Source organism: Chaetura pelagica, unplaced genomic scaffold (genome assembly GCF_000747805.2).
Source record: "Chaetura pelagica isolate M959 unplaced genomic scaffold, ChaPel_1.0 scaffold328, whole genome shotgun sequence".
In the NCBI taxonomy this organism is placed as follows: Eukaryota; Metazoa; Chordata; class Aves; order Apodiformes; family Apodidae; genus Chaetura; species Chaetura pelagica.
Window position 1 is genome coordinate 1,393,126 of NW_009954216.1, and position 13,443 is coordinate 1,406,568.

At 42.9% G+C, this 13,443-nt stretch overlaps 1 protein-coding gene across 1 annotated transcript; it reads left to right on the plus strand.

Annotated features, from left to right (window-relative positions):
• Positions 1–1,949: 1,949 nt before the first annotated feature.
• On the plus strand, positions 1,950–10,147 carry EDEM1 (ER degradation enhancer, mannosidase alpha-like 1). The gene is made up of 10 exons (XM_010003351.1): positions 1,950–2,048; positions 2,874–3,045; positions 4,190–4,373; positions 4,881–5,055; positions 5,626–5,746; positions 6,200–6,370; positions 6,892–6,965; positions 7,903–7,999; positions 8,740–8,925; positions 9,784–10,147. Exons 2-10 carry the CDS (start codon positions 2,938–2,940, stop codon positions 9,871–9,873), a joined length of 1,206 nt encoding a protein of 401 aa, XP_010001653.1. The 5' UTR covers positions 1,950–2,048; positions 2,874–2,937; the 3' UTR covers positions 9,874–10,147.
• Positions 10,148–13,443: the final 3,296 nt, after the last annotated feature.

Here is a 13,443-nt window from a genome sequence, read left to right on the forward strand (position 1 = left end):
GGCTTGGAGCAGCCTGGGCTGCTGGGAGGTGTCCCTGCCCATGCAGGGGGTTGGAACTGGATGAGCTTTAAGGTCCCTTCCAGCCCAAACCAGTCTGTGAACATTCTGCTCAGCCCAGCCACTGTGGCTATGATTGGCTTAAGGGAACATTTAAATGCTGTTTAGTCGTTGTATGTTAATGTTATAAATACAAAAAAGTGGTGAATGTTTCGTAGAGAATCAAGGTTTTTGAATCCTTCCCTTCTGAGAAGAAGGTGGTGCTGGGTGTGTATCAGCTAGCAGCTGGATCATGAGATGGCAGTGCTACAGATGCAGGGAAGGGTCAGAGGACATGGGCATGTATTGGGAGAGATTTCCAAAAGGGATGGAGGACATCTGGGAGATCTCCCGTAGGGCTCGGCTGAGCTGTCTTTTGGAAGATTGCTGTGCTCTGGTGTTCAGGAAGGGTGGATTTCAGCTGGGACATGTGTGTGTTGCTGAGAGATGCGTCAGGTGGAGCGTTCATCTTGTTTGAGGAGGCTGAAAGAGCTCTGGAGTGTTTTGCTTGGCAGAGAGGGCCTGACTGAAAGCTGAAGAGCTGCTTCTTGCCTGCACCATCATATGCATTTCTCTTCAAATCTGAAGATAATATGTGAATCAACTCACTTTCATGTTACTAGTTCCAGTAGCATGGTGCCATGGAGAGGAGCCCCTTCCTTGAACTCCTTCAAGATATTTAGAGACCCCTTATGTTTCACTGGCTCATTTTTTCAGTCAGAGTGGATTCTTGTAGTCTGGTCTTGTTGACACCCTGGATCCATGGTGTGTTTCCCTCCTCTGGGGCAGAAGGTGGTGTCTGCAAGGCCTGCATGTGTGCTTGGGCTTAGAAAACACTTCCCATTTGTAGAGTGGGAATGCAGCCCTGCGGTGAGAAGGTCTCAGCTGTTAAGCTGAACGTGGCCCTGTCGAACAGAAGTGAAACCAGGAAGTGAGGGAAACATTTTTAACTGAAACTGCAGCTCGGGATCCGTGCGACGTGGCTGGTGGTGCTTTGGCCCAACAGTTGCCCTCCTGCCCGCGTGCACCGGTGGCTCCCTGTGCTGTGGGTACCTTCTGGGGCAGCACAGAACCTTTTTGGTCAAATATAAAACTTGCTGTTCTTAGAATCTCAGATGTTTCAGAAGCTTCTGCGTGGTGAAAGCCTGTTCTGCTCTGCATCTGCTCAGATCTATGGGAATGCTTTCCTGCTGGATCTGGGTATTGGAAAGAGCAGACTGGCTGGTGCCTGGGATTTGGATGGTCAAAGACCTTAGTAGGTTCCCAGCCTTACTTACATGAACTTAGGCAATCAAGAGTCTGTGTTTTCCTTTCACAATCCCTGTTCCTTGAAGCTTGGGCTGAATTTCCGTCTGCCTCTGGATATACTGGAAATCAATACTAAGGTTTACTTATAGAACACTATCCCGAGGGAAATCCTGGGCACAGCAGGCAACGTTGAGTCAGAAGCCTGAAAGGTTGGACTCCCCTGGTCAAGTAAATGTCAAATCAGACTTCATTATCCTGCAAGTTGAGCTATCTTTTAAGCTAAATTGAACTCCTAAACTGGTAGTTTAAGCAGATAAAACACTCGGTCTACTAGATCTGAAGAGTCACCTACAAGGTGACTAGATCACCTACAAGGCTGATGTTGGGAGTGGAAGAATACATGAGTGCATAGATTAGTAAAAGAGACAAAACTATATCTTTGTAGATTTCCCTGTTTTAACGTACTTTTAAAAAAATGCACTTTTACCTGTCGGTAGGATGGGTAACATTCTGAGAAGCTGTCTTAGCAGGAGCTTGAAGCACTGTGTGCTGTACCTACTGAAGTGTGTCTGTTGGTCTGAAATGTGAGCTTGCCATTCTCTTCTGCCACCCTCTTCTGAAGCAACAGTTGGACAAAATCACTTTGTTTTTATGTAAAAGGTAATGGGAAACTCCTCGGAATTCCAGAAAGCAGTGAAGTTGGTGATTGACACAGTTTCATTTGATAAAGACTCAACGGTCCAAGTTTTTGAGGCAACAATCAGGTATGTCAAAATTTCTGTCTTTAGAACAGTACCACAGTTAAAGGCTTGCTGGGCGTCTGTAGAAGAGCCAAAGAAAAATCATTGAGAAGGATGTCTTTGGTAGGCTTTGTGCCATAATTGTTCCTTGAGTAAGGTTTTTTAACCTTTTATGAAAATGTTTCATCCTTTCATAATTAAAACAATGAGTCCCATGTGCCTTGAAGCAGTGGTACAACAGGAGTCTCAGCTGTCTTTGGCTTGCAGACTGCTGCTTTTTTGTTGCTGCTCTTGCAGCACAGACTTCAGTCTGTGCACAACAAACAACCCTGCTGACAGGTTTTCCTTGTTTTGGTTTTCTTCTGGGGACCTTCTGCTTGCTTTCACTTTTATTTTAGATGAAAACCAGGCCTGTCTGTCTCAGAGATGAATTTAAGATGCTGTCTGATTTTAAATGTCTTGATTATCTGAATGTCTATTCAGATATGACTATATCAGTGACTATTCAATTGCTGCTTAACTTGGATAGGCTTTCTTTTTTCCAAATATTAACTTTATATAGCTACCTTACTGTCATTTGGAGGAGCAAAACAGTTGGGGCAAGGAGGTCTTTGCTCATAAATAGAACTGAAATGTTGTGAGGAGCTGCTGGGTTAGGTAAATTCTGCAGAACTGGATTTTGGATTACTGTGGGTGACAAGAAACAAGACTTCTAGATGCTTTCACTATTGATGGTGAATAAAGCAGATCTCTTTCTGTGGTGGCTGTAAGGTGCACGTGTTAAACATGATAATGGTAAGGGTCTAGCTGGGTTCTGATCAGATGTAAAAACAAGGTCTTTCCCTGTAGGGTTTTGGGAAGCCTGCTTTCTGCCCACATCATAATAACAGACAGCAAACAGCCTTTTGGTGATATGACCATTAAGGATTATGATAATGAGCTGTTGCACATGGCTCATGACCTGGCAGTGAGACTACTTCCAGCCTTTGAGAACACCAAAACTGGAATTCCATATCCTCGGGTAAGTGAACACACCAACATCATGGGGAAATAATCCCAAAGCAGAAATTCCCCTGTCCCACAGCTGGAGTTCTGTGCTCATTGTGGGCATTTGTACCTTCACTTGGGGTATTGAACCTGCTCTGAGGCACAATGAAATGGCCTACGTTGGGAAACTGTGCTAAGTTATGGTGACATGGACAATACATAAATTGCTCCTTATGTCTAATAAATGTTTTCTTCAGGCTGTTTTTTCACTGTGTATATTGTTCCCCATGGGTCAGGAGTCATTTGTTTTCCTGCTGTTTGGCTGGAACGTGCCCTGCCAAGCACTTTCTTCCTATACATCATGCAGCAGCAAACAGTGCTGTCAGTAAGATTAACAAGAAGCACTTTAAAGGCAAATAGCCTAGGAAAGTGTCTTTATTGGTGACTTGGTACTAAGAGAATTGGGATAAAATAAAGCTCATCTAAAATATTTGTCATACTGGTCTTGGAATTTGTAATTTTATGGAATATTGCTCAGTACTGCAGTATTCCTGAATACTGCATCTTGTTTTAAGCAGATGCAGTTCACATGGAGAAGGATGTTAGTTGTAGTGGAACAACTCTGAGCTGTAAAACTAGCTCTTGCCTGACTTAATTCTAGTTTCTAGGGACAGCAGCACTGCTTTTCCTTCAGACCTGTCAGGCTGTAGAAGCACTAACTTCCACTTCTCCTCAGAGTCCAGTAAAGCAGTTGAGGGTGGTATAACTTCCCCTTCAGCATTTTGTTCTTAGGGAAGTTGAGGAGCATTCACTGAGGAAGCTCTTGGTTTCAAGGGTACTAAATGAAGAGAAGCAGTACTTGCATCACCCTTGGAAGAGCCTGAATGTTTAGTAGAAATTATGAAAAAAAAAGGACAAATTTGGAAGGTTTAGCAAGCATAAGAGTAGCAAAATTAAGATTGCCCCCCTTGAGCATGATATTAATCAGGAATTCTTGAGGAAAGCTTTTTGAGCCAGCAGCGTTATGCTGCCATTCTGACTGTCTGCACTTTGGCTGCTACTTACTGCAAAAACTAATGAAAAGGTTTCATTATCAGTACAAGACTGCAGCTGGGAGCCCAGCTGTCCCAGGGGCAGCTGCCTTGTTGCTGTGAGCACGCTGTCTCCCTGCCTCACAGGTCAATCTGAAGAAGGGGGTTCCTCCAGACAGCCACAATGAAACCTGCACTGCAGGAGCTGGTTCCTTGCTGGTGGAATTTGGTATCCTCAGCAGGCTGCTTGGAGATTCTACCTTTGAGTGGGTGGCCAGGAGAGCTGTTAAAGCACTCTGGAGTCTCAGGAGCAACAACACTGGACTGCTAGGTAATCTCTGAGGTGATGCTGGGTTGGGTGGCTCTGTGTTTTAATCTTCCTCAGTCTCCTGTTGCTGGAGGCCATCATGCTTCGGGTTTCTTTCTTGTTCTGTAAACCTTGTATCTGCTTCTGTAGCTGTTGAGTCATTCTCTGCTTGTGTACTCATGGTTTGCCTTGATCAAATGGCAGTTTGGAATTTCATATGAAAAATGGAGTATCTGAATAACTTCTTAGGGCACAGGTTTCCAAAGACAAAATTTGTCATGGAAGCAGGAAATAAAGTTGAAGTTACTGCATTTGTATCCCTGTTAATATAATTAGTTTGGGAGATGACTAAAAGCACTTAAAAACTGCATATGTGTGCTAATTCCTTGGGTGGGTGCACTGTAACACTTTATTTGGATGGTGATCTTTGATCACTTATCCTTAAAACTTTTTGAATATGTGTTTCTAAGTTCTGGTTCTTGATTATTGTACTGGGCAACTTCAGACTAAACTTTTTATCTGTTCTGAAAGGAAATGTTGTGAATATTCAAACTGGCCACTGGGTTGGAAAGCAGAGTGGCTTGGGAGCAGGGTCGGATTCATTCTATGAGTACCTTCTGAAGTCTTACATCCTCTTTGGAGAAAAGGAAGATTTGGAGATGTTCAACAATGCTTATCGGAACATTCAGAACCACTTAAGAAGAGGGTAAGGCATTTCATCTGAGGATCAGTTCCTTAAGCACTGAGTATCCCAACAGGATAGGACAGATTGTGTAGTGTTTTGTGTCACGCCCTAGAAGAATCTGTATTTTCTATTTTTCTTTATAAGCAAAATCTTATTTCTGTGTTAGTGAACATGGAAATAAATTTTATCATTCCCTTTCACTCCTAAGTCAACTGATTTATTTAGCATTATTGGTGCAAGGTTGCTGCCCAGTTTGGTAAGTGTCAGGCTGAGACAATGCTGTAGAACTGCAAAGGAAAGGTATTAAATTGGCTGATTTAGTACTACTTAAGGTGTGATCTTACCTAGCATGACTTTTTGGTAGAGATTCTGCTGACAAAACTTGAGGCTGTGATGTACGTACCTTTATGAATTAGTTTTCTGAAAGCATGACTGACATTCTGGTGCTTTTCAAAATGGCCTTGAGCTTACCATGACAAATCTGATAAATGTGGCTCATTCTTTTTGCTGGTGGCAGTGCTGTGAAATGAAACATACACTGTGTTCTTCTCAAGCAGTGAATATTCACGCATGCTTATTGTTTCTTGGCAGCCGAGAAGCTTGCAATGAAGGTGAAGGTGACCCTCCTTTGTATGTTAATGTAAACATGTTCACAGGACAGCTGATGAACACATGGATTGACTCTTTGCAAGCCTTTTTTCCTGGACTTCAGGTAAACTTTCATTCTGTTAAAGATAAATGCCACAGCAGAGGGGTGTCAGGAAGGCTTGCTGTAATCCCAGGCTGTGAATGAACCTGAGCATCTGTTCTGAGATGAGCTTCAACCTGAGGGTTACATCTGGCCACTCTGATGAGAGGGTCTCGGGGCAGTTCAGCTCCTGCAGCAGCATCTCAGTACTGGAAGGCCTGACCTGCTTTCTGCTGTGTTGGAGATACTTTTAATTTCCCTAATTTAGTCTCAGCATTTGTGTGCCATGTTGGGAGGCTGAGCTCTGCTAAAGCTTTTAGTGCGAAGGACTGAATACATTCGCTTGGGGTTTCAGGGGGGTTTTCTCTCTCCTTATGAGGGGTGTGTTTTGTTTTATGGCATGTTATTATACACTGGGAAGCAATTTTCTGGCTTGCAGTGTTAAGTGTGCATGTTTACAGCTGTTGTTCTGCCTAGGTGTTGATAGGAGATGTGGAAGATGCTATTTGTCTCCATGCTTTTTACTATGCCATATGGAAACGATACGGAGCCCTCCCAGAAAGGTACAACTGGCAATTGCAAGCTCCAGATGTGCCCTTTTACCCACTGAGGCCAGAGCTTGTGGAGTCCACATACCTTCTTTATCAGGTACTTGTCTTTTCTCAGCTTACAGCTCATGTTTTGGCAAAAAAGGTTTTTGTTCAGAAAGTCACTTTTTCTACCTCCAGCCACTGGCACATACTTGGTCACTAGAAGGCTGTTAAAATTTGGTGCCTCTGTATTTTCTTGCTCTTTTACAAAGGTCTCTGTTTAGGCAGTAGGTTGTTATGCAATTTAGTTGCTATGTTGTTTGCTTTGAAAGTAGCCTTTTTAGTAAGAGAGGCAAAAATGAGGCACTGTCTCCAACTGGCAGAGGATACAGTAAACTACAATAACTTTCTGGCTATAAGAAACCTATCAAAGATTTTAAATTTCCTACAAGTTTTACTAGGATTTGCACAAAAGGAAATGTGATAAGCTTGCACAGAGTAATCTAAGTCATGTTCCTATGAAAATAAGTTTGCTGTAATGCACAGGAGTCCATTACTAGTAGGCGTTTGTTTTAAGTGTTGTTTTTACAAGATTTAAAAATTGCTGACTCTTAACTCTTGACTGTCTTCCTTATTTAGGCCACAAAGAACCCATTTTACCTCCATGTTGGAATGGATATTCTACAGAGTTTGGAAAAATATACAAAAGACAAGTGAGTGTTCAGTGTTCTTTGTTTTCTCTCACTGACATATACATATATTTGATTATATAAATATTATCTAGACTCCAATCTACCAAATGTAGGTGAACCAGAAAAGCCAACCCTCCACAAGTGGTGACTTATTTATTGAACAATTATTTCTTTCTCATCTGAAAATGAAATTATAGTCCAGTGACAACTTGTTTTTTAACTACCTTTTCAAACCCATGGTTGATGGTTGGTTGCTAAAAACTGGTAAAAGGACTTGTGGGGTGTTTTTTCTGTGGCTGCTGAAAGAATAATTCTGACCTCGTGGCCCCGTGGTGTTTACCAGACCTGGGGGCATGGCCTCGAAGCTGGACACTGTTGCACATCAGCTTCCTCTCTAAACAGTAACTGTGAGTCCTGTAGCTAATTCTGAGTAGCTGAATCTTTTGCAAGACTGAAAGGGAAGATAGTGAATTTTTACTTGACTCTTGGTATTTACTGCCTTTGTAGACAAGTCTGCACTGACCATAGAATGGTATAAAACAGCACCATTCCACAGGGAAGCGGGGTTTGGCTGAAAGAATGACAAGTGCTCTGTGTGACAGCTTGCAGAGTTGTCATTTGTAAGCATGGGGAGAAGCCTTTGCCTGAGGCCAGACTTCCAGGCTTGGGTTTCTCCCCTGCTCACCTGTGCAGGCTGCCTGGAGAGCACCTGGCTGCTTTGAACAACTCTTAGTGAATCTGCATGATGCAATAGCTGAGCTGATATGCCAGTGGTGACAGTCCCACCAGAATACCAGAAACCAGTAATTAGTCAGTGCTTCCTTGTACAAGAGACGTGTTTCATTTTAACTTCACTGCTGGTGACAACAGGAATGGTTTGAATTTATGGAATATGTAGGGAGCACTTTGAAATCAGAATGCCTGGGAACTAAACCCAAACTGGTCTTCAATCTTGCAGGTGTGGCTATGCTACCTTACACCATGTTGTAGAGAAGACAAAGGAAGATCGAATGGAGAGCTTTTTTCTTAGTGAAACATGTAAATATTTGTACCTGGTATGTATGTTTTTCATTTCACAAATCCTCTCCTGCATGTGCTGTGCAGAGATGTGGCACAGCAAGCAGGCAGGACATTGTCAGTTGGAAGTTGTGCTGTGCTCCAGGGAAGAGAGGGGTTTAGGTATCAGAGCGTACCAGAGTGTGCTGCTCTTCTTTCTTTAGCCCTACCCTCACCTTGGAGGTTTGGGCAGCTGCTGGCTGGGGAGATGGCAGCTCTTTGTGGGGTAGCTGGAAAAGAGAGGAAGCAAGGCTGAATGCTGAAGGAAGCTACTGCTCAGCTCAGAGCTAAATTACTGCTTGCAGACATTTTGCCTGCCTTGCAGCAGCCTCCTACTTCTCCCCATCAGGCTTTGGCAGTCACAGGAAAAAGCATTTGAGCCAACACTGCTTAAGCCACTGTTCTCAATCTCCTTTAGTGTGGAAAAACAAATAAATCTGTGACTGAATAGAAACAGTGGATGCCAGCCTAGAAATGCCTGCACAGCACAGCTTAGAAAAATAAGGGCCCTTTAAGTTGTATGAGAAATTTTTCTTTTGCTATTCCCTTTTAACTATTAAAATAAATCCCTTGCATTGTACCTATTTATTACCATTTGCTCTAAGAGTAGTTACCCATTTATCATTGAAAGGTGTGCTTTGTAAGTGATCCTTCCAATGCATGCATGCGTTTTAAGTTCCTGTTGATGGGGCATGAAGAATGTTGCATGCATGCTCTGTCTCTCCTGTCTCTTGTTCAGCTGTTTGATGAAGAGAATCCACTGCATAAATCTGGAAATAAGTATATGTTTACTACTGAGGGACACATTGTGTCTGTGGATGAACGTTTTCGTAACTCACTGTGGCAAGACATCCTCCCTGGTGATGAGGACAGCACAGAGAAAATTAAACCTAACGAGTTAAAGGCTGGCAACTTCAGCTCTAATGTAAGTAAAATGCAGAGTGCTCCCAGTTGTGCTGCTGGAGAAGGGATGCATGTTGAAGTGAGTTAGGCAATAGAAAGTGTTACTTCAGAGCTCTGCGGTATTTCCTTTATAAATGTCAAATATCTGAGAAGCTCCCTTGTGAAAACCACTTTCAGCAGTGGAAGGAATGGATGAGGATAGTGTGAGGGTGATTATGTTGAAGGTGAAACCTTTCTCCTCTCTAAGTATTTTGTAGCGATTAGTTTGTTAATTTATTTCCAGTAATTTTTCCCTTCCATTTTTCTTTGACCTTAAAATCTTCCCAAGTTGCTGTGATGGGCAGAGAAAAGTAGAGGGTCATTTAAACAGGACTATTTTTTTTTTTCCTCAGAATGGTTTGATTTTGAGGCACGTAGGGGTGACCTTTCTTGGCCAAGCATCAACTGAGCGCAGAGCTGTGGAGCCAGTGCCTGTGACCAACTCAAATAGATGCTTTTTCTACACAGAACAGTTTTTTTAAATCTCTGCTGGTAGGCTCTAGCGTGGTTCGTTTCCTCCTCCCCCCAGTCCTGCAGAAAAAGAGCATTATTTTAAAAAGCATTCACAGTTGTCATAGTGAAGGAAGTCTCAGTTGAACAACAAGCTGCAGTAGTTTGCTGTGTGTTTGGAGCTTGCAGCCTGGGCTGAGGAAACACTTGCTGCTCATTTGAGTGGTTTGTGCTGTAAGTTTGCAGTGAGGGAGGGACTGCTGGGTACAGCTTTCTGTACTGGGAGGAAATCTGTGGTTACGGATGCTGAAACACCTGTGAGATGGCAGAGGGTATGGCACTGCCTGGGGTTGTGTCTGAGGTCTTAGAAATCTTCTCATTTTGTTAACAGTGCAACCGAGTTCCTGATGAGAGGAGGTACTTGCTGCCACTGAAGAGTAACTACATGAGACAGATCGATCGAATGGTGGGCTTGATCTGAATGGTTCTTCAGAGTAACTTGTATGTCAGGAGGAGCATGGGATCTGGCTGTAGACATTCCTCTCCTCTTCAGCTACACACCTGCACATGCTGATTCACTTGGGTATCCCCCATGCTTGTTGGTTTTCAGTTATGGACATGAAGGGAGATCAGGTTGTCCTCCAAGTTCTGTCTTCCAGGCTGTGGTTTCTCCATGTGCCACCTGAATAGAGATTGTTTTCTTTCAAGACCTCCTATGAAAAATGTTGTTGCAAATGAAGGCTGAGTATACTTCAGAAAAAAAGAAAATCAAATGGGCATGTGCCACTTAGCTACCTCTTTGTAGCTGTATTACAAATGTCCCTTTAGAAAAGGGTCTAGTATTTAATTTGAAATGATCTTGGGATTTGGGAAGGAATGGGAAAGTGCAATTTCTTACACCAGGTTTAATCATTGAATTATTCTGACTAGCAATACAGAACCTTAAGTTCGACTCAGGTAGGAACCCACTGGTAATGGGTTTTGCTGACACAAAATCTGTGTATCTAGAACAGTATCTTGTAAAGGTAAGATAACTGATCATACAAGAAGCTCTCAGTATAGTCAAGACACCCCTCATATACACAGCTGTATAGAACTGCATGGTTGCAAGAGCCTGTGGGTACAAAACCAATAATAAAACAAATATGTGCCTTTTTTTTGTAGGGAGATGGGGGGAGGGAGAGAAGGGGAAATTGCAAAGCCACTCAGCTTTCCAAACAGCTAACTTTATGCAGCTTAGCTGAGCAGGAGTTCCAAAAGCTCCATTGTTTGCCATGTACCTAGTGCCTTTTCAGGAGAGATGCTGCTAAGAACTGGTATAACAGTACATGAAGAACAAACTTATTTCACATTCCTGACAGCATTAATGTGTTAGTGCCTTAAGCTTTCTTCACTAGCAGGAAAAACTCAGCTTGCTTGGGAAAGTCAAGAAAGTATTTCTGATCAGCTAGTTCCAAAATCCAGTGGATCCCAAAGTAATTTAAATGTAACTTACATATGAGATAGCCTTTTTTTTTTTTTTTTTTTTAAACAAACAAAAAATCACACAAAAAGATACTGGAAGAATATCAGCTGCTGTGCCCTTCCCAAAGAAGCCTGATGGGCTGGATTTATTCTCAGTGTCAGTAATGGGGCTGGTGCCTCTGCACCAGACTGGGGATGGAGTCAGTGAGAGGTCTGAGCCAGGAGCCAGTTGGTGCTGACTGCAGGGCTGTGCTGTACATTGACTGCTCCTCCTGCTTCCAGTGAGGAATGGTGGGAAAATGCTGTTGCTTCATCCCACCATCTTGAAATGCAGCTCAGATACATTTGAGGAGTAACTGTCTATGACCTTTAAGGGAGTAAGCAGTTACATTCAGGCAGGGCTGTTGAGGGATGGAAACAAACTGAGGCCAAAACAACTTGCTCTAAATAGAACAGGTTGTGGTTTGTTTTTTTCAGTGGCTCCCCATTGCTCACAGGCTTTTTACTTTCGACTAGAATTGAAGTAGTTGAATGTTACTGTTAGGTTAATTATTTTTAAATTAAGGCTTAAATATAAGGGCAAACTTGATCTGCTGTATTTTCTCCTTTTTATAACTGCATTGGTTTTCATAAACCACATGTTGCAACGCAAAACATTTCTAATAAATATGAAGTTAGTGCTGAAGAGGTTATTGTTTGGATCTTTAAGCATACAGATGCATCTCAGGGACTTCATTGTAGAATCTTCTATTCCATGGTGGGTGGATCTTGTATTCAGGCAAAAAAAAATATCTGAGTTTTATTGTGTATGTTTTACGAGGGGGAGGGGGAGATATGTTAAGATTTCCCAAACCATGGCAATAGAATCTGTTGCCTTGATATTCAGGCAGCTGGCAATTCCAGCCCCTGTAGAATTGGCTTTGCAAATCTATTACTGGAATGTCTTTGTTGTCTGTTCCAAAGCAAAACATAAATTGAAGGTGTAACAATCCAAAGAGGTATTGGGAGAGGTCCAAGGTACAGCTTCTTAACCAGTGGGTGTTGCCTGGGCATGCAGCTGTGCTTCAATCTGTAACCACGTACAGAAGGGCAGGAGGATGTGCTAGGGGAGAGCTGTCTGTCAGCTGAGGGAGGCAGAAAGCAAAGATGTCTGAGCTTGGTGAAATGCTGCATCTGGGCCAGAGCTGCTGATTGCAGCTCTGTAGTGAGAGATGCTGGGCAGCAGGGAAGGGAGAAGCCAAGCTCCACATTCCACAGCACAGCCTGTGCCAGGGTGTCCTTGCCCTGGGTGTACTGGTGGCTGCTTCTGGTAGGAGCTTTTCCCTGGCTGGCAGTTTGGGTCTCTGGACGTGCATTATATACCTTGCAATTGCCTCAGTGTTTTGTGCCTTCTGAAGCACCTGAACCCAGTGTTATGCACAGAAATCTGTTCCAGGGTATTCCTCAGAGAGCCACACGACTATAATGAAGTTGCACAACGGTTCTGCCACCGTGTGTTTTTCCCTCTGGTGTATGGCCAGAAGCAGAGTGAGAGGGAGCTGCAGAATGGGAACAGTGTGGGCAGGTATTGCAGCCCTCAGTGACTTGGACCCTTAATGACAGTGCCAAATACTGTATGGTCAGCTTCTTGTTAGCAGCAGCATTGGAATTTGTGTTGGTAAGGTGATATGACAGGCATCTGTCTGTAGGAATGGGTTTTATCTACCTAGAGACTGATGCTGGCTGTGTGGCAGAAGGCTTTGTGTTCTTGAAGGAGCCAATTTTTCTTCCTCTTTGTTTTAAAAATGCTTTGATACATTTTTATTCTGTAATGACAGGGCAGATGTTATGCACTAAACTGAAAACTTTTGTATTAGTCAATGATATCAAGATGAAATTGATAACACTGCTGGAATAACTTGCTGAAACAGACTTTTGTATTTCTTGGTATAATGTGCAATATCCATTTTTCCTAATTAAAAATGCTTAATTGTTGTTTTTCCATGAAGTATTTAATTGCTGATGGGAAATTTTTAAGAGGACCAAATGCTCTTTCATGAAATGTCCTAAATTTTCAAAACTGAGCTTAAACTTAATCTGCATTAAAAAATTGTGTATTTGACCACTTTTATGTGTGTTTTTCTTTGAGTGTAGTTCTTGTGAGGCCATCATGAAACTTACTGGTGATCTCCAAAATGCAGGGAAAAGGTGAATTTGAGTGTGTGTACCTAATCCTTGCCATTCACCAGGCAGGAAAACTTGAGCAGTTGAGGGTTGACCTGAGAGTAGGGGTGAGTAGAGGAAATCACACCTAAAGGCTGTTCTGTGCAAGCAGATTGGTGGATCTGACTCAGGTTCTCCATGACCTGTCCCATCTGAGGAGCTCAAGACCTCAGACTTCAGTAAGAAGAGTCCCCAGTCAGCTTTGATCAAATGAGATCTATGAGATGTCACCTTATGTGTGCTGGGTTTCCATCTAATTAGAAGGGGTGGCTGCTTATGCCCTGAAAACAACAAGAACACCTCACCTCCAAAACAAAAAGCCTCTTTCTTCTCCCCACGTTCCCCTTTCATTTCCCCTGCATGATGGTTGGAGGGGCAGCCTGCA

Coding starts and splice junctions, on each gene's coding strand:
- EDEM1 (XM_010003351.1), top strand. CDS start 2,938: ATGACCATTAAGGATTATGATAATGAGCTGTTGCACATGGCTCATGAC. Junction 5,056..5,625: donor CAGAACCACTTAAGAAGAGG/GTAAGGCATTTC, acceptor GTTTCTTGGCAG/CCGAGAAGCTTGCAATGAAG. Junction 8,000..8,739: donor CATGTAAATATTTGTACCTG/GTATGTATGTTT, acceptor TCTCTTGTTCAG/CTGTTTGATGAAGAGAATCC.